This window comes from Elephantulus edwardii, unplaced genomic scaffold (genome assembly GCF_000299155.1).
Source record: "Elephantulus edwardii isolate Elephantulus edwardi_28Jun2011 unplaced genomic scaffold, EleEdw1.0 scaffold00017, whole genome shotgun sequence".
In the NCBI taxonomy this organism is placed as follows: Eukaryota; Metazoa; Chordata; class Mammalia; order Macroscelidea; family Macroscelididae; genus Elephantulus; species Elephantulus edwardii.
Genome location: NW_006399767.1, coordinates 27,643,189 through 27,667,399, shown reverse-complemented (window position 1 = coordinate 27,667,399; position 24,211 = coordinate 27,643,189). Strand labels below are relative to the sequence as shown.

At 46.4% G+C, this 24,211-nt stretch overlaps 2 protein-coding genes across 2 annotated transcripts; one reads left to right on the top strand and one right to left on the bottom strand.

Moving 5' to 3' along the window:
* The first annotated feature begins 2,927 nt into the window (after positions 1–2,927).
* LOC102857331 (high mobility group protein HMG-I/HMG-Y-like) lies at positions 2,928–7,538 on the top strand. The gene is made up of 4 exons (XM_006882074.1): positions 2,928–3,062; positions 5,480–5,563; positions 6,203–6,253; positions 7,485–7,538. The coding sequence occupies exons 1-4, from the start codon at positions 2,928–2,930 to the stop codon at positions 7,536–7,538; spliced, it is 324 nt and encodes a 107-aa protein (XP_006882136.1).
* A 1,874-nt stretch (positions 7,539–9,412) lies between these two features.
* Positions 9,413–11,867, bottom strand: LOC102856927 (uncharacterized protein C3orf18 homolog). The gene is made up of 5 exons (XM_006882073.1): positions 11,742–11,867; positions 10,461–10,658; positions 10,247–10,272; positions 9,802–9,907; positions 9,413–9,478 (listed from the first exon to the last, which is right to left on the bottom strand). The coding sequence occupies exons 2-5, from the start codon at positions 10,569–10,571 to the stop codon at positions 9,413–9,415; spliced, it is 309 nt and encodes a 102-aa protein (XP_006882135.1). The 5' UTR covers positions 10,572–10,658; positions 11,742–11,867.
* Between the last annotated feature and the right edge of the window lie 12,344 nt (positions 11,868–24,211).

Sequence of the window (24,211 nt, the reverse complement as noted above, 5' to 3'; positions counted from 1 at the left end):
AAAGCGCGCGGTGGGGGAGGGGGCGCGCGTCTGCGGCGAGCGCGAGTTGTGCACCCGGCAGAGCCCGGTGCACCTCGCGCGGCGGCCGCACTCGCCCGAGCCCGGCTGGGAAGGTGGGCAGAACAGCAAGCTACCGCGCCGCGGGAGAGTGGAGGGGGGAGTCGGGCTCCCCTCGTAACCTGGGGAAGTTCTAGAAGTGAGGGGGATGGGCCAGCACCCCGCAATTCGCCCTTAACTCCCTTCGCCCTTTCTCTTAGTCCCTCTTCCGCAGATGAGGCCAAATCGCAGGCCTGGGTTTGGGGCTTCACCCTGACCCCACCTCTAGCCTGGCTCGCGCCTCTTCAGCCCCCAGGGCCGGGCCTGCCCTCCGCCCCCACAAACTGGTTTCTCTGCTTTGCTGGGTGCTGTTGGAACTAGTTCCCTTGACTCCCCGTTTCTATTCTTTTGGGGGTATTTTGCGTGAGGGAGCAGAGCGAGGTGGCTTTCTTCCTCTCCTGCGCCCGCGCGCGCGCCAGGTTTCCTGCCCCAAGGCGGGCTTGGGTGCCCCCTCTGGCAGGAAATGGGGCCGGGTGCACCCGCGTGGCGGTGCATGCGGTCGGGGTGCGCCGGTTTCCCGCGCCTGCAGGAGTAGTCTGCCCCTCCCCCCGCTCGTCCAGGTTCCCAGTCCCGCCGTCTGGCCTGGCCTGCAATGGTCGAGTGTAGGCACATGCAGAGTCACCCAGGGGAGTGGTCTGTATCAGGGGACGACAGAGACGGAACCAGCCTTCAGGTGGGGAAGAAAAGTGCGGCGGGCGGGTGCAGTGGCCAGAAATCTACTCGAGTATATGCTGGACAACTTGCTGTGTGACCTTGGACTACTCATCAAGCCTCTCTGGGCCATTTTTCCTTTGGAACACAAGAAGAACTGCCTCAGATTATTCTAGGGTTATTTTTGCAAACATAGTGAATGTACAGGATTTGAGGCATACTTCATTGAGACCCAAGCAGAATTTCTGCTAATGGAGACACTAAACTTGGTCGCTAAATGTGCCTTCTCGAAGTCAGACCTCCAGGATGATGTTCAGAAACAGGTGGAAGAGAGAAGCATTTCTTGGCCTCTCTAAAGAAGGCCTCGGGTTTTCATTTTGGTCTTAAGAGCCTGGCTGGGAAAGGGGTGTGAGTAGATTAAAGGGTCTCTAGCAGTAAGGGGCGTGGGGATAAGAGCTTCCAGGGAGAGGAGACCCACCAGGATGCCCAGCCTCTGGGATTCAGGCCTGGCTAAGCTCAGCTGGAACCCCGTCTGTAAGGGGAGGGGGGCCGGCAAACCTCATGTGAGGTCAGCCCTCATTTAGCTGATTAATTTTGATGTTTAGTTTTTAAGGGAGACCTGTGGCGTAATATAAGATTCTAATCATTGCCTGTAATTACAGAGCAGGCCAAGCCACTAATGACGGAGCAGGATAAATCACTAACCACCTTGTTTAAAAGGGTCTCCAAGTCTGAAATATTACAAAATAGAATGATTACTAAGACAAAGTCCCGCCGTCTGGCGGGCCTCTTGATACTTGAGGATGGGGGCCTCGGGCCCTCCAGAAAGTCACAAGTTTACAGAAATGTCTGGTTTTTTTCTTTGGTTAAAATTTGGAATTACTCAAAGACCTAAAAAGATGATAAATTCTCATTTTGTCTAGAGTGAAGATTCTCTTCTCCCCCTCCCCCGGTGCCCATTATTAGAAAAGGAAGATTGAGCTCAGTGTGGAGTGTAGTTGAGTCAGGTACCTTGTTTTACTACCTTGTTTTTTAAATGGAAAGAGACGTTGAGGCTCGTAGATCCACCCTTCACCAAAGGCAGGCATACTGGTTATTGAGGAAGTATACCAGGTTTCCTTATTTCCCTGTCTGTAACAGGGAGTAAGGATGGAGATGTGCAGGTTGCAATCTTGTCTCAGGAAGAGGCTCTAAAATAGTTTACATATTCTTGTAGTGGGTGATTTAGACACTAAAAATTTATGGGACTGATTAAAACAAAACAGATGTAAGGTGCCAAAAAAATGACCAAGTAGGATGGGAGTGAGGCCTGCTAGGACCCCCTAGGGCTTGGGTAAGGTCTGTCAGAGTCTCTCAGTTGTAGAAATCTCTTCTCTATTAAACATCAAGGAGAAAAAACATCATCTGACTCTTGCTGTGGAGCTTTCAGGGGTGCAAGCACCCTTTCCGCTTTCCTTCCTTATCTTTGGCATTTCAGCCATGTCCCTATCTTTTTTTCTCAATTGTCCCTATCTTTTAATCCTCTGGAGTAGAGAACTGCTTGTGGAGTCACCCATGCTGACCATGTGATTGGCTGTGGAGTGTCATGGTTGGACCTTTGTGGGTTTGTGCTTTTTTTTTTTTTTTTTGTTTTTTTTGCCTTGAGTCTTAAACTTTGCCAGGTAGGTTATATTGTTGATAGATTGGGGAGGGGATTGATATAAATGAGAGGTTTGGTGATTACTTGGCCACCAGATCCTTTGCTCCTGTGCCTGTTCTCAAGTACTCAAGACCTTGGGTTCCTTGTTAAGAGAAAAAAAGGTCGAGCTGCTGCCTACAGAGGGAGGGATCTCTCAGTGTGTTGGACCCACACCTTTGCTCCAGGGTGGCCTCAACCCACATAGCCAGATCTGTGGGCTGGCTGTGCCTTGTGGGCCTGCACTGGGACAGGACAAAGAAGCCTCTGAACAGGAGATAAGGAGTAGAATAGCACCAACAGTCCTGCCCCACCTTCTGGCAGTATAGTGGGGGAAGGCTAAACCCTCCATCCTGGCAGAGGGAAGATCCCTGGGAGCAAGTCAAGTTTCCGGAAGAGTATCAGTGGTGAAAAGCAGGTAAAGGGTGATAGTTTGTTTAAATTTTTTTTTAACTGCCCTGCAGCATCCCAGCCATCTCTCCATCAGCTCCATTGAGAAAGGAAGATGAGCGAATCAAGCTCAAAGTCCAGCCAGCCTTTGGCTTCCAAACAGGAAAAGGATGGCACTGAGAAGAGAGGTCGGGGTAGGCCACGCAAACAGCCTCCGGTGAGTCCTGGGACAGCGCTGGTAGGGAGTCAGGTGGGTGTCTGAACTTTCGCTTTGCTTTTACAACTCTTTGGGCTAGGGAGGTGGTGGGTGTCTCAACAAGTGAAATGGGGACTGGTCACAGTCATCCTTGTGTATGTGTTCTCTATATACACATGCACACACAAAGGAGCTAGCCTGTGTTAGTGTCCAATACACACCTCTGTGTCTGTGGTCAGCCTCCTAAGACCTATGGGGAGATTGGCTGAGGGAATCTGCCATAGACCAATACTTTATTTATTTATATATTGGGTTTTTTGTGTGTACTCTCCAGTCATATCTGCCTGGTAAAGGAGTCTCCTCCAGCAGAGCATCAGGTGGATTCGAACTGCTTATCTCTGGGATTGCAGTGTAGCTTCTTGCCACTAGGCCACCAGAGCTCCCTTAGACCAGTACTTTTAGAAGAAAATAAAAATTGTTGAAAGATGGTATAAACGTATGTGTATATATACACACAAACACAAGGCTAAAATTATTTCTTGTTTGAGCCAATGCACAAAAAACTGTGCTCAATTTGCTATAAAAGTTTCTAAGAATGAGAGTTGGACAATGAATAGGGAGGAAAGAAGGAGAATTGATGCCTTTGAGCTCTGTTGCTGGAGAAGAGTATTGAATGTACCATGGACTACCAAGAAAACAGATTCATCCTAGAGAGGATTAAACCAGGCTGCTCCTTGGAGGCAAGGATTCTGGGGCTTTGCCTGACATACTTTGGACATGTTCTAAGGAGAGACAGGTCTTTGGAGAAGGACATCATGCTGGGCAGAGTGGAGGGACCGCGCAGGAGGGGAAGACCCTCTATGAGGTGGATTGATTCAGTGACTGGGATAATCGGGATGGGTGTGTCAGAGGCAATGAAAATGGCACGGGATAGAGCAGGGTTTAGGGCTGTTGTACATAGGGTCGCTATGAGTCGCAAATGACTCGACGGCACATAACAACAACAACAACTACAAATTCCTGTACTTACTTTTCCCGTCTCCTCCCTGCCTCTGTTTGCAGGATAGTCAGTAGGGTTGGGCTCTGTAGATGGAATTAAGGCCCACGATTTAGAATTATGCTGAGAAAAGAGGAAGACCCTTGGAACTTTCCTACCACCAGTAAGGTGCCACAGGGTTGAGAAAGCCAGCTGGCAGTCTGGGGCACCCAAGGGAGCTAGGCCTTTTGTGGGGAAACAGTGTTATAAAGAGGACATAGTGTTTTGTTTTGTTTTTCATAAACAGCTGTCTCCCAAACAGGAAGATATTTGTGAAGCCTAGTTTTGATCCTTCTCTGGGAAGAAACACAAGAAATCGAGGGTGGCTTGCTTCTTAAATGTGGAGGCCTTAGTCTTCCTAGCCTGTAAGAAGGCAACTCCTGTATTGACCAATTTCTGAATCTTTGTGTTACATGGAAGGAACTCTGAAGTCTATAAAGGAGTTGCACCGTAAACCCAAAATTGGCATCTCCCTTGTGGTTTAAATCCACCAATGGCTCAATTTTCAATGCTGTTTACAGCTAGTCTCCTGAAAACTTGTTGGAGAGTCAACTAGCCATGAGTTGGTTCTGGTTCAACAGCATGAGCTCTGAAGACTCAGTGTGTATTAGAATTTGGCTGCCTACAGTCATGTGAGGATGGCTTCATTTTTTCTTTTCTTTAGCCTTCTCACTATCTTCTTGCCTCAAAAGGTGGGGACTTTTGGCACAGGGGAATTGTATTGTGTCATCCATGCAAACAGGCATAGTAGAATGATCCTGTGGGCAGCTGCCCCTCAGAATCAGCAGCTGATGAGCCTTTATTGCTCAGCTCTATGCTTTATGCACCAAGCTTTCTAGTCTGCCTTGAGAATAAGAAATTTCAGTGTCAGATCTGAGAAATTGGGGGTTTTAATTTCCTTTCCCCTGAGAAGCAGGGGAGAGTCCAGATTTACGGGGAGGGGGGATCTTTTTTTTACATCCCTGACAGTTTTAAATATGTACCACCTGAGGGTGGACAGTCCAGTTAGCATCTGATCATGACCCCATTATGTAATTTTTCTGCAAGGTAAGGCTTGTCACCACTTTACAGATTGAGAAGCTGAGGTTCAGACATTTAGCATAAGCCCCGGGGTCAGGGTATTCCAGCCAGTTGTGACAAAGCTGCCTAACAGTATCTTTCTATCACAATCATTCTGGGCCTTATCCTCAGGGAAGCAAGAGAAAGTATGAAGATCAGACTGAGGTCTTCTACCCAGAGAGTTTTACCTGCTATGGTTTCTGAATTCTAGGGTTTTCTGGCTTAACTTTGCTGCTGGAGGCCTTCTAAAGTGGATGAGATAGATAGATAGATAGATAGATAGATAGATAGATAGATAGATAGATAGATAGATAGATAGATAGATAGATGGATGCCCATTGCACCCCTCTATCTCACTGCCTTGTCTGTTCTGCAGAAGGAGCCCAGCGAAGTGCCAACACCTAAGAGACCTCGGGGCCGACCAAAGGGAAGCAAAAACAAGGGTGCTGCCAAGACCCGGGTAAGACTCCCAAGGAAGGAGAAATCCATTGTTGTGTAGTGGTGGCTGCAGCCATAGGGGTGATTGATCATGGACTGGCTTGTCCCTCTTAATTCTGTAGACTGTTTCTGGCACACACAAGAAAGCAGGTGACTGGAAATCCCACCTTGCATGGGCTTGGTCCTGTGTAGGGCCAAGGGAACATGAAGTCACATCTGCTTCTGGGGAAAAGGCAAAATAGGGGAGAGGACGCAGCTCTTCTGTCCAGTTAACTGAAATAGAATGCTCCATTCTGTCCTGGGGTCTCAGAGCAAGAGGAGATGTGGGATAAGCAGTGAAGGCCAGATGCATGGGAGCCTCAGAGCTTTTCAGAAAAGTTTTGTTTTTTATTTTTTTCCTAAAACACGACTCATATCCTCTGAGTCATGGGTGGAGGGAATGGGGGGCGTTTGTGTTGAGGGTCGGGGTGTGGGGGCCGGTGGATGGTCCAGTCATCGCCAGCTGGGCTGGAGTGAGCATCCTGGGCTGCCTTGATCAGGGCTGGGCAGTTCCCTCCTCTTTGTGCCTGCCCCTCCCCATTGCCTTTCTCCCTGACCTGGCACATTGGGCATTGAATTTGACTGGGGCATTTGGACTTATTAGATCTCTTTTACCCTCTAGAAAACCACCACAGCTCCAGGGAGGAAACCAAGAGGCAGACCCAAAAAACTGGTAAGTGAGGGAGCATCTGCTGCTTATCACCTTAGCACTTTAGGTGGGGGAAGAGGGTTAAGAATGGGTGATGCCAGGTCAAGGAGACGTGCAGTGGAAAGACTCCTGCCCCACAGGCCATGAGTATGAGACAGCACAGAGTTTACAGAGATCTAGGGAGGGGAAGGGGGCTTGTCCAGGGCCCACCAAGGTGCCCAGCACTCAGAACTGAGCCTCCAGATGGCCCTGCCCTCCCTACCTCTTGCCCCCTCTGTTCATAGAACAGTAAGGAACTAAGGCCAAAAGTGAGATTTGGCCCCACTGAGGCCTTAAGGGGAAGGACAAAAGTAAGGAGGGAAAAATAGTAAAAGATTTCAGCCCTGGGGGGGGCCAGTGCTCCCTGAGACTGAAGCATGATCCCATCACTCCTGATGTAGTGACCCAGGTGTTCGCTATCTTGGAGCCCAGATCACTGGTGGAGGGCGTGGGTGGGCTACTTCCAGGGGTGCACTGCAGCTTGGGGAGTCCCACCTTTGTTCCTCTTGGCCTCAACCTACCCCCTCAACTCACTGAGACACTCATTCCTCTAGTTGAGCCATTACTAGGGTTAGGGTGGGGTTAGGGGGTGCTGGCTGAGACCCAAGAGTGAGTAACAGGAAATAAGTTATTTTGGAGTTTGTGCCTGGCACGGGGGCTGTGGGCCCATGTGGTGTCCCAACATTCCCGCCTAGTGAGTGAGCCCCTCAGCACACTTCCCCTTCCTCCCCACCCTGGCCTGGGGTCAACCTGCCATTACCACAGAACTGCCTGCTGCTCCAGCCCAACTCTGCCCTGCACCTGCCTTACATGTCAGCACCACCTGGTAGGGGGCCCCTTACTTTCTAGTCACCCCTCCACATAGTTCTGCTATACACCCAGTGCTCCTCCTGACAGGCTTAGGGGCTGCAGGGGGTCTGGCTTCTGGTTATATGTGTGCAAGGAACATGCGTGTGTGGTTCCCCCCCTTCTTTAAATTCCTCCTTTTTTATGAATGAAATCCGGCCATGGAGGTTGCTGAGTCATCCACACACTCAGCCCTGACTCATCTCGTCCCCCTTCTAAGAGCCAGGGAGTACAGGCAAGATGGGGGCGAGTGTGGCCTACACCCCTCCCCTGAGCCAGCCCTCGAAGCCCCCTCCTAGGCCTCTGAAGAGGAGGGGCCAGCCAGTCCTTGTTCTGACTGACTGCCCTGCCTTCCCACCCCCACCTGCAGGAGAAGGAGGAGGAAGAAGGCATCTCGCAGGAGTCCTCCGAGGAGGAGCAGTGACAGACGCACCATGCAGCCTGCTCCCACCCAAGGAGCCGTTTCCTTCCGGGGCTGGACAGCTTTGCTCCGCTCCCACACCCCCATTTCTGCCCCCAGGCCCACGCATCGCCAACCCCTCCCAGGCACCACCACCTCCTACGCCTCACACCACACACTACACAGCACACCAGCGCTGTAGGACCCCCCACAGCTGAGTGGGGAGCAGTTTTCCCTCAGTTCAGTGTCCAGTGATTCCTTCTGAGCGAGCACACACCACCCCTTCCCTCCTGGACAAGGCTAATGCCCACTTAGCCGCACCTGCATCTGCTGTGCCCTCATCCTCTCGGATGGGGACATTGCTGTCTGGGTCCCTCTGCTCTTCCCTCTGGCTCCCTTTAATGGGGCCTGGATGGACTCCCCTGGCCTTAAAGGGGCCCAAGCACCCCATATTCTGACATGTCCCCCACTGAACTTTACTGGTAGCAGCAGGTGTGACCAATGAGGGGGGACTTTGGCCTGAGTGTGTCCCAACCTGTCACCAGATGGGTCTCACACCTTCCTCATTTATTAGGTTGGACAGTGACCCTCCACTGGGACTCATGAGGGCAGGGATTTGAGCCCTTTCCTCCTCCTGCGTGGGGGTCCTAAGCCACCATTTATATAGTGGGCTCAAGGAGGCGCAGGATTCCCTGGGGCAGCCACTTTAAGGTGGTCTGGGACCACCACACACTATCTGCTACCACTCTAGGTTTATTTCTCCATTCTTCAAATGGGGCACTAACACAGGAGCTAGCCTTGCCCACTCCCACCCTTCCTGCTCCTCCCCAACCCCCAAGGTTCTGGTTCCATCTTTTCCTCTGTTCACAAACTACCTCTGGACAGTTGTGTTGGGTTGTTTATTTTGTTTGTTTGTTCAGTGTTTCATTCTTAGACATCCATCATCACTGCTGCTGCTACCAGTGCCAAATGTCCATCCTCATTGCCTCCCCCTGTACCCCCACACTCCTCCCCAAGATGCTCATCAAGGGGAAGGGGCTGGGGCACAGCATGCTGGGTTACAATTACCCCAGACCCAGGGAAGGTGGGGCCCTGCCCCTAGGATGCTGCAGCAGAGTGAGGAGGGGTGGCACGTGTTGACCGGTCAGGGTGTAGGTACACCCTCTCCCCTGGTTCTGTTGGGGAGGGGGTAGCCATTATTTGTCCCAGCCTGGGGCCCCCCTCTGGTTTCCTATTTGCAGTTACTTGAATAAAAAAATATCCTTTTCTGGACTGGAGCCTTTTCTGTCATGGGTGCTCCCAAAGCCTGAAGTACAGTTGGAACCAAAAGCATATAATGGGTGGTTTGGAATAATAGCACTAGGATTAGTTTAGGAAACAGAAGGAACACCACACCTATAGCCACAAAACATTTTATTTACAAAATATATATACTGAATACTATACATCAGGTTCTTTGTCACCATGGAAGTCACTCCAGAGCCCTCTTGGGAGTCTATTGCCAAAGCCAAGTTAGGGAAGTCTAGAAAAGTAACCAGTCAGTTCTGACTTGGCTACCTCATATGTGCTTCTAATTGGGAAGGAGATTGCCAGGTCTTTGGCCTTCCATAACCACTGCAGCCTACCTAGTGCATTAACCTTTTGCATCACTCAGACTCTACATAAAAGCCCTCTCAGTCACCTTTGCCTTGAGGGAAAACCTGTCAACACTTGAGAGCTCAGAAAGGGCTGAAAGTAGGAACTGCCTGTTTGCATGGGCTTAGAAAATGGGTAGGTGGGAGAGAAAGAACATCCAGTACCCAACAGAAGTTGGGTGGGCACAAGGAGAGGGGAAGAGAAGCAGTCTATGATCCCCTAGAGCCCAAGGCTCAGGAGATGAAGCCAAGGGGTCTGTCTGTTCATGTCTTCACGTCCAGCAAGGGCATCCGCTTGTGCTGGTAGCCACTCTGCCAGCCATGTACCACCTGTAGAGGAGTAGACTAGTTCATTAGGCTGGCCTCTGGCTTTGGGAATCAATGATGAAATTTTGGAGGAAGCATCCTAATACAACCCCAAAGGGAAAGGTCAAGGGCAGGACCAGGCTAGGGGATGGCACTGCCATCCTAAAAGCATGTGGTTTGAATTCCCCAGCTGTTCTGCAGGAGAAAGATGGGCAGTCTCCTCCCATTAACTCCATTAAGACTTAGAGCCTGGGAAACCCAACGTCAATTCACGACTGCAGTGAGCCAGAACACATCAGCGTCCTACCTCTGCCTTGGTTCTCCTTGCCACCAGAGTGCTTGCTCACCTTGGGGTCTCCCACATCAGAAAGCAGCTCCTGCTCAGCCTCGTGCAGCTCCTCAGCAGGGTCATAGCTGTACATGGGGAGCAGGTGGTGTCGAAGCCGGTCCACCCTAGGGAGACAGGTCTCAGCATAGGGGCCTGTTCCCCTCACAGATGGCCTGCACCTGGCCTGCCACTATGTGAGGACCATTTCTCAAGCCTTAGCTATTCTCAGGGCAAGGAAACACTTTGTTTAAAACAAAACACAAAAGCTCCAGCAATGATTTTCCCCCTAAGTTGAGGCTTGGCAGGAAAACCTAACCTCCAGTGTAGGGCATTTTTCAGGATTATCAGAAGGGCTGAGGGATGTCCTATATATATATATGCAGAAAACTCAGATCCTATGGGGAGAAATTTCAGAACGTCTGCAAGCTAGCACTGGACAGGGTACCCACACAAAGGACACTCACCGCTTTTTCTTCTGTATATACATTACCTGTAACAGAAATGGCACTTGGAGTTGCTGAGTCCAGGAATGCCCACCACCAGCAGGGGCCCACTTCCATGCCTTCATTCACCTGCCACACCCCATCCCCTTAATAGCAGGATGGCCGAGAGACTGCAGATTTGCACAAGGCCCATCCAGTCCCACCTTAGTGAAAGTGTATGTGGAGGGCTCCTTACCACAGCCATCACCACCCCTACCAGGGTGATGAGGAAGAAAGGCCCCAACACGTAGCCCACCATGGAGTCACTGTTGGCCTGGGGGACATTGGGCACTGTGCTGTTACTCATGACATCGGCAGTGACAGCCCAAGTCGGAGAGCCAGGTAGTGAGCATGGGCTGTATGGTCCCTTGGGAGGGCGCCTCCACTGGGCTCCCTGGGAAGGAGGAAGGAAGGTTAACCATTTTACTTGAGGCCGATGTCCAAACTCTGGACTCCTCCCCAGAGCTGGAGATACAGAAAAACTTTTATGTCCGACTCTAGAACTGGAGTCCTCCAGGCAAGCATACTGGGTTGCGACGCCCCCCTCCTTCACCATACTCAGCAAACCTTTAAGGTAAAGAACACCAGGTGAAGATCCAGCCCTGAGTCCTGCCCAGTTGTGATACCTGAATCAGGATGGTGCTCAGCTCAGGAGGTGGCGGCTAACTAAAATGCTTGATTTTCAGGTCCCAACTAAAGTACTGACTGCTGCTCCAAACTCCTTGGGGTGCTGAACAGCTGGCACCCGTCCACTGGGGCAGGTAGAGAGATGAGGTACAAGAGGGCCCTGCCCTGCAACCTCTGCAAGAGAATTTGAAGGCTCTGGCCTGTATCCAGATCTAATAGCCCAGGGTTCTGGTGTTCTGGTCCATCTGTGCTTTGACTCTCAGGCCTTCTTGTCCCTGTGTCATCTAAGGTATATGGCCTGGACCCCCTCTCTCATTTGGCTCATGTGCTAGGGTGTTCACTTTCAAGTGGGTAGAGTACTGACTGATGTCACCTTTGGTCCCCACCCGCGGCTTGCTCTGGTCCTTCCTCTTCTTTCAGGGGCTGATGGGCCAGAAGTGGGAAGGGTCAGTTCCCCCTGACAGATACATGTAAGAGATAGCTGTCTGTGGTTGCTACAAATTGCTCAAGGCCACACTAACCCAGGTTCGCCTGGGTTTCCAAGGGAAAGGCAGGAGCTACCTGCTCCTGTCTCCGAGGCACTCGGTTTGCCTGTACGCAGTCGCGTGCTCACCGTCCCCGATCACGATGGGGACATGCCAGAGGAGGGTAAGTTGTCAGGCCGCTCCTAGGATGCTGGCCAACAGCAGCGGGAGGTAGCTCCCACGGCACTACGAAGCTTAGGCCAGGGGTGCGCTGAGAGCGCAGGCAAGGGGCTGCCCTCTGCCCGCCCATCTTGGCAATACTCCAGGCGTGGATTCGTGCGCCCACTCTCCAGTCCCACAACCCTGCCAAGCCGGGCATGCCTTACCTCCCGCCGCTGCAGCCCCGACAGGAACGCCCTCGGCTCCAGGGCCCCGGAAGAACCAGCAGGCGCGTGATCAAAGGACCCGGGGAAATGGGCGGGGCCTCAGCGCGGGGATGTAGCCAATCCGGTAACGTAGGGCGGAGCGGTTCGGAGACCTCTGGAATCACCAATCTTGAGTCGGCGGGGTAGGGAATGGGCGGTGCGAAGACAAACTAGAGTGGTCTAGAGTGCAGGACTTACCCCGCAGCGGCAGGGGGCAGCCGAGGGCTGCGCTGTCGGGGAGGAGGGTTGAGGAGAGTGCGCGATTTCCCGGCGTCCCGCGGGTCCGGCGGGGATCCTGGATGCCGGAGTTGTGATCAGGCTCTAGGCTTAGTTTCTCTGTAGCGCATCCGAAAGAGGTCTGGTGACCTTGTGGAGAGAAGCTGCGCTACAATCCCAAAGGATTCGAGGCCACCAGGGGAGAGAGATGAGGAGTCTCCACCTATGCGTATAACTGCCTCTGAAAATCTAACAGAGGGTCGGCTATGGTTTGATTCTGACTGTGGTACACAACAACAAGTGCATCTGTTAGAGAGCTCTGGCAAGAAGCTGCTCAGCAATCCTGAAGGGGTGCAGGTCGAGGCCACCAGCTACTCCGCAGGAGATTTGCAATCTCCTCCCATGCAATTAACTGCTGCTGAAAATCCACCAGAGGCAATCTCCTCCCATGCAATTAACTGCTGCTGAAAATCCACCAGAGGTTCTGACTTTACACAAGTGCACCTATCTGGTTGTATCCATGTCGCTAACCTCTCTGGTTGGAGCCCTAAGACAGAGACAACCACGCGCTGACGTTTAGCCCAAGACCTGCACTAGTGTTTTTGAATACTCCAACCTTCCTCATGCTGTGCTTAGCAGATCGTCGACTCAGGTGAGTTAGCTCAGTAGGACTTCAGGCTATCTGCGCCTCAGTCTTAACATCTGTAAAACAGGCTGTTTTGAGAATTACATGAGTAAACACCATGACATAATGTGCACTGAGTATTGTTACCTGCCTCTTTTTTACTTCTTTCTAGTTTAGGGTAGTTTCAGATGTGGCAGAAGAACGAGGATATTAGGCCATTTGCTAAGCAGGTATGTTTAGGTGAAAGTTTTTGTGAGTTGATAATTACACTTATTGGAAAAAAATCAGAATTAAAGTGGCATGTTTTAGTCATGTCAATACTGTGGTTATGATATTACACCATAATTTTGGATCTATATTTACAGAAGCTAAATCACTGCTAAATGAAACTAGTGCTGTTATATCTGGAGGAACATTCTTCCACTTTGCACACCACTCTTCGTCAATGTGCTATATGAGGTAACCTGGATTTGCTATGATGCTGAACCTTGTGTGATGGGGATATCAAATACCAGAATGGTTTCCCATTGTGGACAGTGTTTGGTGGAGCTCCCAGTTGTAAACTGGCTGGAAAGCATGAATGGTAGCCACTTCTTAAACCACATGCCTCTGGAAACTCTATGAACTTGGAGAAACAACAATAGCTATGGAAAGGCATTAGGTCTTTTGTTCATAGAGTCACCATGAGTCAACCTCAACTCGACAGCAATCAACAACAAGAAGCCAAGTTTAGAGTCTAGAAACTAAGGTACACCTGATCCAAGTCATCATATCAGAGAGCTGGACAATGACTAAGGGGACAGAAGAATTGATGTCTTTGAGTTATGGTGCTGGAGAAAAGTATTGAATATACCATGGACCACCAGAACAATTAGGTCTGTCTTAGAGAGGATCAAACCAAGTTTCTCCTTGGAGGCAAGGATTTTGAAGCTCTGTCTGACCTACTTTGAGTACGTGGCCAGGAGAGACCAGTCCTTGGAGAAGGACATCATGCTTGGAAGGGTAGAGGGACAGTGCAGGAGAGGAAGACCCTGGGTTAGATGGGTTGTTTCAGTGACTAGAGTCATAGGGTTAAGTGTGTCAGAAACTATGAAATTGGATTAAGATAGAGCAGGGTTCAAAGCTGTTGTGCATGAGTCGTTATGAGTTGGAGTCGACTCAATGGCACATAACAACAAGAAGCAAAGTTTAAAAAGGATTGTTATTATTTCTTTTTTCTCCCATTTACTCTCTTCTTTCATGATTTTTTTTTAAATGGAAAAAAGCAGGTATGGGGATAAAGAGTAAGGGTGGGAACAGAAGACTGAGGATGGGTAGGGATGAAATTGCAGGATTGCACAATTTGGTGGGTAGAGGGAGTTGGTAAAGGAAATGAGAAAAATCTGGTGGGGACCAGAAAAGACAGGGTAATGGTGGGCATAGTCCAATGGTGATTAATTTTTTTTTTTTTTAACAAAGAAATTGTCTTTTCCATTTGTGGGTTTCTCATTTGGGAATGGGGTGCAGACTGTCTGGTTGCTTCATCCATGCTGAATGGGGTGTTGAAATGAAGGGAAAGGGGAGCCCACTTTAACACTTGTGGTCTTGAGTTTAAGCTGCATGCCTTCTTGTACAGTTAGAAGATATTTTCCTGACATTTCTGCCCTCTGGACTGCAAAGTGTTTGTCTGGGTGGGTCCAGTGGTGGTGGCTCCATCCACCTCCACTTCCTTAGCTGGCAGTTATGTTTCCCTTTTGTTTCTGAAACTGGGTGCAGGGTTCAGCTCTGGAACAAGATTCAGTGTTCAGGTTACCTATAGGAAAGGGAGCAAATGTAGAGAGAACAAACTTGAGAGTTACAAAGAGAAAGGCTTTGAAGGTGTTACTTACAGATGTACTGGAGGAGGAGAGGGAGGAAAATGCCTTAGATTAAAATTCCTCATACGCACCAGGCAGCTCTCCCCAGCAACCTGATGGTTCTCCCCAGAGGCCGGGCAGCTCTCCCCAGGAGCCAGATGGCTCTCCCCAGGATTGCTATTATTTCTTACAAGTGCATGTGAACCTGCAGTTACTTTTATATGTGTTTCTGGTTTTGTACCAACTCTCCTCAAAAGAAACCAACACAAAAATCCATCACGCTTTCCCAAAATATAACTTTTGAAATAGTCTGTACCTACATTGTTTACTTCTTGTCTCAGATAGATTTTAATCTTTAACTGGGAAAAGCCCAAGCCTCTGGTACATGATAGAACTAAGAACCTAAATATTCCAGCAGCTGACCAGGTTAGAGGCCCTCCTGAGTCTTAGTAGGAAGTACTGGAATACAAAAGATGACCTGGGTCTCTATACCTTACCAGAACCTTTGGGGAGTCCTGCACACACCACCCCCTCCAAAGCAGCCAGTGGCATGGACTTGGTTTGGCCACATGTTTCTGGTTGGGTAGATCCATTTTCAGCAGGTCCCTGTGAGAAAGCTGAACAAGGGTTGAGCAGAGGCTGATCCAGTTGGAAGCCAGAGGGCAGTTAGGAATTCTGGTCTCTCATTCTCAGACATCATCTGACTGGAGACTGAGGGATAGAAGGAAAGAAATTAGAGGAATGCCTGGGTCTAGGGGTTCCAGGTAACCTTCCTGGTAACCTTAGACCTCTGAATTTAGATAATAGGAGGCTACCTACCCTACGCTTTTTTCAGAGCTGAGGGCATAGGAGGAGAAGAGACTATATCCCCAGGCAGAGCCTGGCTTGGCTTGCAGAAAAGTTGGGGACAACTGTTGTTGTTTTTCTTGTTTTCTACTAGTTTATTTACAGAATTTGAATATAAATTCAAACAAATTCTTTCAATTTGGGGGCAACTGATTATTCAGAGCCCACAGTCCCTTGGCTTCCTATACAAGTCCCCATTGAGACTCAGTTACCATCTGCAGAGCATCTTACCTCACCTAAGGCTAAATCTCATTTAAGATCCCTCTAAGTTGGCAAAAAAACAAACAAGTCTGTCCTGGAATGGTGGAACCAGGTTGCTTCTTGGAGGTAAGGATTTTGAAGCTCTGTCTTAACCTATTTTTGGGTATGTTGCCAGGAGGGATCAGTCCTTTGAGATGAATATGCTTAGAAGGGTCAGCACAGAGGAGGAAGACCCGATGAGATGGATTGACACAGTAATTGTGGCAGTGTATGTCACAGGTATGTCACAGACAGTGAGGTTGGCTCAGGAAAGGTCAAAATTCAGAGAATGGTTCATTGGGTTGTTCTGAGGCCAAGTCAGCTGGATGGCACACATCAACAATAGGAACATACTCCATGTTGGTTATAAAGAGTTTGAGTCCCAATGTCAAAGACCTAGCATGCATTTACTTATCCCGAAGACAGAGCATCTTTGTGAACTAGGCAGAACTGCTTACAAGGCAGGTGGGAGCAAGAGGCCAGGTTGTCTCTTCATTGACACCTCTGCTGGCAGCCGTTAAAGGGATGCTCTTGAGGCCTGATTTCTTGCAATGATGAGATGTTGGGGTACCACAAGAACCCTCAAAGTAATTTGTTAAGTTGTGTCCTCCAAAAATCTGTCACATTACTAGGCCTTGATTCCCAATGGTTTGGCAGCTATACAGTGATGACATTCCCCCATGATGAGACAGCTAATCAGTAATAAGGTGGTTAGAATGGAATGCCACACCCTGAGGTCACAGACTTGATGTGATTGATGTAAGGGAAGTTTCTATTTTCTTTTATCTCAAAAGACATAAAAAAGAGAAGGAAGCAGAGATGGAGGGACCTCAGCACCATCAAGAAAGAAGGGTAGGGAATGGAGTATGTCCTTTGGATCCAGAGTCCCTGTACTGACAACCTACTAGACCCAGTGGAAGACTGATGCCCAAACCCACAGGGATCTTCAGGGACTGCTGAGCTCACAATTGTGGAAAGAAGACAGCATCTTTCAGAGTTGACAGAGAGCCTTCCCTGAGAGTCAGCAGTCTGGATTTAGACTTCTAGTCTCATAAACTGTGAGAGAATATGTTTGTTTGTTAAAGTCATCCACTTGTGGTATTTCTGGCAATAGATAACTGGCACACATCCCAAGTTCAACTTGAGAACACTTCAGCCCTCTCTGCCTTTCTCATGCAGTCACCTCCTCAAGAGGGAGAAGACTGAGGTGGGGCAGCGGTGACCCCACTGTGTCCATCCTTGAGTTTGGGCTGTCCCCTCATAGCCAAACTGTCAAACTTAGTGCTTGAGTTTGTGTGCCCACTCATGATTATTCTCCATTTCTTTCTGCTGTTGACTCACCTAACAAAACTTTACAGGTAACTGCATTCCAGAACAAAACTGAAGAAGTTTTAAAGGAATAATAATAGTAATTTAAAAAATCTAGCTGTCAACAAGATAAAATGCAGTGTCTAGCATCCAAGAAGAAAACAGCCAGGCATGCAAAGGGTAGGAAAAACACAAGCTATAAAAGGAGAGTAATCAATTAAGTAAAACTGACAAAGATGTTAGAATTAGTAGTGCAGGATATTGAAATAATTATGACTGTTGTATGCCATATGTTCAAAAAAGTTAAGTAGAGACATGAAACATTTAAAAGAATAGCCAAATTGAACTTGTAGAGTTGAGAACTGTAATACTGGAAATGAAAAACACACTGGATGGCAGAACAAATACGAGCTATCATCATCTCATCCAGCAATTCGGGGCAGCCAATAACAAATGCTGGTGAGGACGTGAGGATTGAAACTCTTATTTACTGCTGGTGGGAATGTAAACGGTACAACCACTATGGAAGGCAGTCTGATGCTTTCTCAAAAAGTTAGAAATAAAAAATAAAAAAAAAGCCCCAAAAGTTAGAAATACCATTTGACTCAGCAATTCCACTACTGGGAATATACCTTAAAGAAACCAGGGCCACAGCTCAAACAGATGTACGCACACACATGTTTATTGCTGCATTACTGAAAATAGCAAAGAGATGGAAGTAATCCAAGTGTTCATCAACAAACTAATGGATAGAAAAAACTATGGTACATTTGCATATGGAATATTATGCAGAATTGAAAAACAGTGAACTCATAAAACATTACACAACATGGATGAACCTGGGGGACATTATGCTGAATGAAATATCTCAGTCACAAAAGGACAAATACTACATAACACTACTGCTATAAAATAGGACTGCCATGGGAGGTTAGAGGGAGAACAGGAAAAGAGCAGATGAATAAAGAACATTGAATTGGAACAGATGAGGGATGAACTGTCAAAAAAGGCATATATGATTAGTCATTTTATGTAAGACAACAGTCTGAAACAAGGTGTGCATTGCAAAGTGGACTGGAGGAGGGAAGAAAAATGTGCAACAATGAAGGGAAAAATACTAAAAAAAGAAAAATAGAGTGGATGGGATTAATGACAGATGTCGCAGAAGAGAAAGTAAGTGAACTTAAAGGCTTAACAGTAGAAACTATCCAAAGGGAAATAATGTTGAATATGACTCAAAGTGCCTTTTGAACAACAGAGCCTGTCTTATCCTGTGCTATTGTCATCTCTGACACATTTAAGACCACTGCTGCAGTCACTATTTTTTAAAAATTTTTTTAAATTATTATTATTTTTTATGTATGTACCGTCAAATCGGATCTGATTGGTACAGGAGGCGATTGTTCCTCCTTCTTCAGCAGAGCATCTGGTGGATTTGAACTGCGCACCTCTGGAATTGCAGTGCAGCTTCTTGCCACTAGGCCACCAAAGCTCACCGCTGTAGTCACTATTTTTTTTTAATTAATTTATTTATTTTTCATTTCAATGAACATCTACAGAGATTTTGGAATTCCATTAATTCATTGTTGCACTTTTCTCCCCGCCCCCTCACCCCCCCCCCCATTTGCTCCTCTCCTTGAAAAGCAAAAGAAAAACTCCTTCATTGGTACACAATCCCCCCCCACATGCCCCAACCCCAGCCCCACCCCAAATATAATCCACTCTGCAACCCTCATTCCGTACTCTTAGGATAAACATAATGCCCTAAAATATAATACTTTTAATCCATCCTATTGCTAGTCTTCTTTTTCACTGGTCTTCTACCTTTCCAAGCATGATATGCCTTTCCAGGGAAGAGCCTCTTCTATCAACATGCCCAGAGTATGTGAGATGAAGTTTTGCCATACTTGATTCTAAAGAGTACTCTGGCTGCACTTTTCCTAAGACATAGCTCTTTGTTATTTTGGCATTCCATGGGATATTTAGTACTCTTCTCCAACACTACAGCTCAAAGTCATCAGTTCTTCTGTCATCCATATTTATTGTCCAGTTCTCAGATGTTTATAGCAAGTCAGTGAAAAGACCATGGCCTGAATCAGGTGCACCTTAGCCTTCAAACTGACCTGATAGCACCTCATTAATTTGGAGAGGTCCCTGACAGTAGGACCTCTGCACTTTCCCAATGCAGTATGTCTCCTGATCTCCTGACTGCTGGTTCCCAGGGTGTCAACTGTAAATCCAAGCAAGATGAAATCGTTGATCATTTCAATCTTTTCTCTATCATGATGTTGCTTATAGATCCAATGGTGAAGATTTTTGTCGTCTTGATGTTGAGATGGAATCCATACTGAAGCTATAGTCTTTTATCTTCTGAGTATGTATTTCAAGTCCTCACTCTCAGCACACAAGGTTGTATCATCGCATAGCACAGGTTGGTGGTGAGTCTTCCTCTGATCTTGATGCTATATTCTCCTTCACAGAGTCCAGTTTCACAAATGATATGCTCAGCTTTCAAACTGGTTCTGATTTTGAACCATGCAGTGTTTGCTTGCTCTGTTCAGACAGCAGTTTTTTTTATCTAGGTATAGGTTTCATACAAACATGATTGTTTTGGGACTCCCATTCTTCTCAATGCTGGGGTAGTGGGAAGAGAAAGAGCAAAAAGCCTCAGTGAGCTATGGAACAATCTTAAGTAGCCTAATATGTATAATTAGAGACCTGGAAAGAGAGAAGAGAAAAAATAGGACAGAAAAAAATATGTCCAAATCCTTTACATACTAAACTAAAACTAATAAACCCACAGATGCTGGAAGCACGATGTGCCCAAGCACAAGAACCATAAAAAAAGAAAACACCAGAAAACCTTCACTAAGACAAATCATAACACAATTGTTCACAATCAATGATAAAAATATTATAACTATTATATGTTTATAAAGGGAGCTCTAGTGGCCTAATGGTAAGAATCTTTGCTTCAGTTCCCAAAGGCACACAGTTCAAATCCACCAACTGCTCCACAGGAGAAAGATGGTCAGGCTCCTTTGAAAGTCTCTGAAAACCTGCTGGAGGGTCAATTCCGACTCAACAGTACACAATAACAACATAAATATTAAATATTATGTAATATTTAGAAATACGTATTATAGGAAATAAGACTTTAAGATATCAGTCATATCATCAGAAATAATCCAAATAGTGCAATATCTGAACAAAAACCTGGAAATCTAGATCATCTTGCCAAAAATCCTTCCAAAAGCAAAGGTGACAAAAGGTGATGTTTTAAGATACAAAAAATCCTGACAGAACTCATTAACAACAGACTTGCACTACAAGAAATTATAAAGTCCTTAAGGCAGAAGGAGAATTCTATTAGATGCACATACATGTAACTACTCAGGTTAACACACTAACTGTATTTTCCCTTATTAACTCCACTGAAAATAACTGACTAAAAAACAACATAGCAAAATATTGTGGGGTGAATGTCAAAGTAAAATGCATGACACTAATAGCATAAAGTCTGGGAAAGAAATGGAAGTATAGCATGGTTAGTTTCACATATATGATCATGATGGCAGACCATCATATGAAGGTGAATGGGGCTAAATTAAAGATAGACACTGTGAACTCTAAAGCAAGTACTACAAAAAAGTTATAGCCAATAACAGCAGATAAAATAAAATGAGAGTAAAGAAAAATACTTGGTTAGCACAAAAGAAGGCAAAAAAAGGGGACCATGAACAGATAAAGCAACTAGGGAAAAAAAATAATGAGAGGTTTTAAAGAACAAAAATGCATTTTCTTACCATTTAGGAGGCTAGAAGTCTGACTTTGACACTCAAGCTATAGCTATGAAGTGACCTTATTTGGAAATACCATTTTCCCAGATGTAGTTAGTTAACATGAGGTTATACTGGCGTTGTTAGTAACAGCTCCCAATTTATCAAGTCAGCTCCCAATTTATAATGATTCCAGCACAACAAAATCAAATGCTATCTAGTCTTGTACTAAACTCATGAGTAGTAAGAACCTGCGCTGTAATCCCAAATCTATGTGGTTCAAATCCACCAGCTGCTCCACGGGAATTGGATGGGCAATCTTCTCCCATGTGATTAACTGCCTCTGAAAGCCCACTGGAGGGTCAGCTATGGGTTGGCTCTGACTCAGTGGTACTCAACAACAACAGTTTTACAATGGATCACCAGGAATTCCTTTCTATTGTTCCTTAGTCTAGAAGCCTATACTTCAGTCTGTTCAGCAGCATAGCAACACACAGGACTCCACTAATGGGCTTTAATCCAACATGACTGGGGACCTTACTAAAACAGAAGCAGCAGCCCATATGCAGAAGGAAGATTTCTACATGAAGGCAGAAGCAGATATTGGTGTCACTGCCACATCCCAAAGGTTGCCTGGGACAGACCACCAGAAGCTAGAGGAGACAAGGAAGGACTCATCTTTTAGCACCTTTGGAGAGCCTGGCCCAGCCAAACCCTAGCATCCAGAAGTGTGAGGGAATACATTTCTATTGTTTTAGATCATTCAGTTTGTGGCAAGTTGTTAAGGCAGCCCTAGGAAACGAATACAAATGCTATCAACCAGATTGACCTGTTTGCCATTTCTACAACACTCCACCTAACAACAGCAAAGTACATTCTTCTGAGTCATAAGTCTCAACAAATTAAAAAGGATTCAAGTCATACAAAGGATGTTCTCAGACAACAGTGGAATGAAATTAGAAATCAATAACAGAGCCTTGGAAAATTCCCCAAATATTTGGAAACTGAAGCTTTAGATAAAAGAAATTTTAAAAATTAGACAATATTTTGAATGAATGCAAAATGAAAACAACATACCAGAATTTGTGAGATGTCTCTAGAAGAGGCATTGATGCCTCTGCAGTTAAAAAACAAACAATCCATAAACCCAGACTCTTCAATCTCAGTTATTACCTCAAGAAATTACAAAAAAAAAGCAAATTAAAGCCAAACCAAAAAGAAGAAAGGAAATAATAATGACCAATGCAGAAGCCAATAAAATAGGGAAAAAAAAGAAAATCAATGAAACCATATGTTTGTTCTTGAAAGAGATCAACAAAACTGATAAAGCAAGCTCTGGTGGCTTGTTGTGTGTGTAGTTATATGCTCTTGAGCAAGAACCGACTTATAGCTAACTCTCCAGCAGGTTTTCAGAGGCTGTAGAGGAGATTGTCCATTATTCTCCCGCAGAGCAGCTGGTGGATTCAAACCGCAAACCTCTGGGATTGCAGTGGAGCTTCTTGCCACTAGGCCACCAGAGCTCGCCAGTAGTGCAGCTTTTCACCAGATTTGTATCATCCTGATACCAACCCCAAAGCCAATATAAGAAAATGCAATAGCCCAGATTAAAAACTTGAAACAAAATTTTAATAAATCAAAGAAAAGAATTAAAAGGATAATTTAGCATGACCAATGGAAGTTTACCTCAGGAATACAGGATTGGTTGGTTGAATTTTTTTTTTGTTGTTGAATGTTTTAAAAACAACGTAATTCATCCTTTTAACAAACTAAAAAAAGAAAAACTTATGTGATCATCTCAATAGAGGCAGAAAAATCCAACATTAGTTTCCTATTTTTTTGTTAAAAAAAATCTCTTTAATAGAAACTAGTAAAAAGAGCTTCTTTAACTTTATAAAGGATGTCTATCTAAAGCTGACATACTAGTGAAAGAATTTGATGCTTTCCACCCGAGATCAGCATAAGACAAGGGCTCACTACCACTATTTAACATTGCATTAGAGGTTGTACCCAGTGCAATCAGGCAAGAAAAAGAAAGAAAAGAAATCCAGATTGGAAAGATGTAGTTATTTATGGATAGCATGCTGCTTATGTAGAAAAATACAATGGAATCTTAAAAAAAAAGGGGGGGATAATTAGTCCACTCAACTTTTTCAGATCCTCAGTCATCATCTTCCATCCTTAAGATCCCTCTTCTCCAATTCTCTTAACCCAAATTTAGCTTCCTTTGCTTGTCCAAGGCACAGACTTGGCGGGAAGTGACCAGTCTCCTGCCCCAGGCCTGGGAAAGGTTATAGGATCCTGGACTGAGAGATAAGGAGAATAACAGGAACTAGGGGTTTCCTCCACCTGAAAAAGCACCTCCCACACTCTACCACCTCCAAGTTGAGGCAAGATGAGAAAGCAAATTTAAAAAAAACAAAAAACAAAATGCCAAAAAACTAAATCTAGGAAAGGGGCCTCAGAGGAGAGATCTCTGAGGGATAATTGTTCCAGTTGTCCAGTGGGTACCATCCTGGTTGAACTATCATCCTTGTCTCCATCTACTCCAAGCTTCTTCCTGAAGGATGCTCAGAAGCTACAGGGTAGAGAACCCCAATGGGTGCAGTATTGCTGGGCTTCTTCTACCATTTGTGTCTGGACTTTGGATAAAGTGAAGAGTGTATATGTTGTTGTTGTTGTTGTTAAGTGCCATCGAGTCGCAGGCGACTCATAGCGACCCTATGAAGGAGAGTCCTCGACACTTGGGTGCCTTTCATCCTCTCTCCAGGTTCATAGGGTTTCCGGAGGCAAGCTATTATGGAAGTGGATGCCACTCCTCCTTCCATGAAGAGTGTATATAGGAGGTGGTAAAAGGTGGGTAGGTGGCACTGGGCATGTGCTGTGAACAAAGTTCTGTTTGGTTCTTTGCTTCCTCCAACCTACACTTCCCAAGTACCAGCTTGGCATCACTTGTTGACCGAGTGATCGTGGAAAATCACATGGAAATCCCTTACCTTTCTGCTTCCTCAGCAGCTTCTTTTGAGAACCAGATACAAATTCGGCCCTTTTACCATCTACTCACCTCCAATCTCTGCCTGCCCAGCCTAGCTTACCCTCCATAGTGACCAAAGGAGTGCACAGCTGAGTGGGCAGGCAGGCCCCTCAGATTTGAGGACAAGTCTTCCATTTATTACCAGTATAAGCCTGGAGCTATTATTTACCTTATCCAGTGTTTTTGGGATATATTTTCTATAGTTGTGAACTTACTTTCATGTATGGTGTGAAAGATCTAATTTGATCTTTTCCCATTTGGTTGGTCAGTTATCCAGACACCACTGTTGCCATCTTTCCTTGCTCCTAGGCCTGCCTCCTCTGGCTGTCACCAAGCTCCTGGTTATGTCGAAATGTCTTTCTTGACCCTGCCTTCTGTTCTGTTACCTAGCTTATTTAACAATCCCTAAGTCCCTATTCAACACTCTTGGCACCAGTAGCCAGGAAATAAAAAAACGTATTGCGATGGGAAAGTCTGCGGTTAGGGACCTCTCTAAAGTACTCAAGAGCAACAGTGTCTCTCTGGAGACTAAGGTGTGCCTGATACAGGCC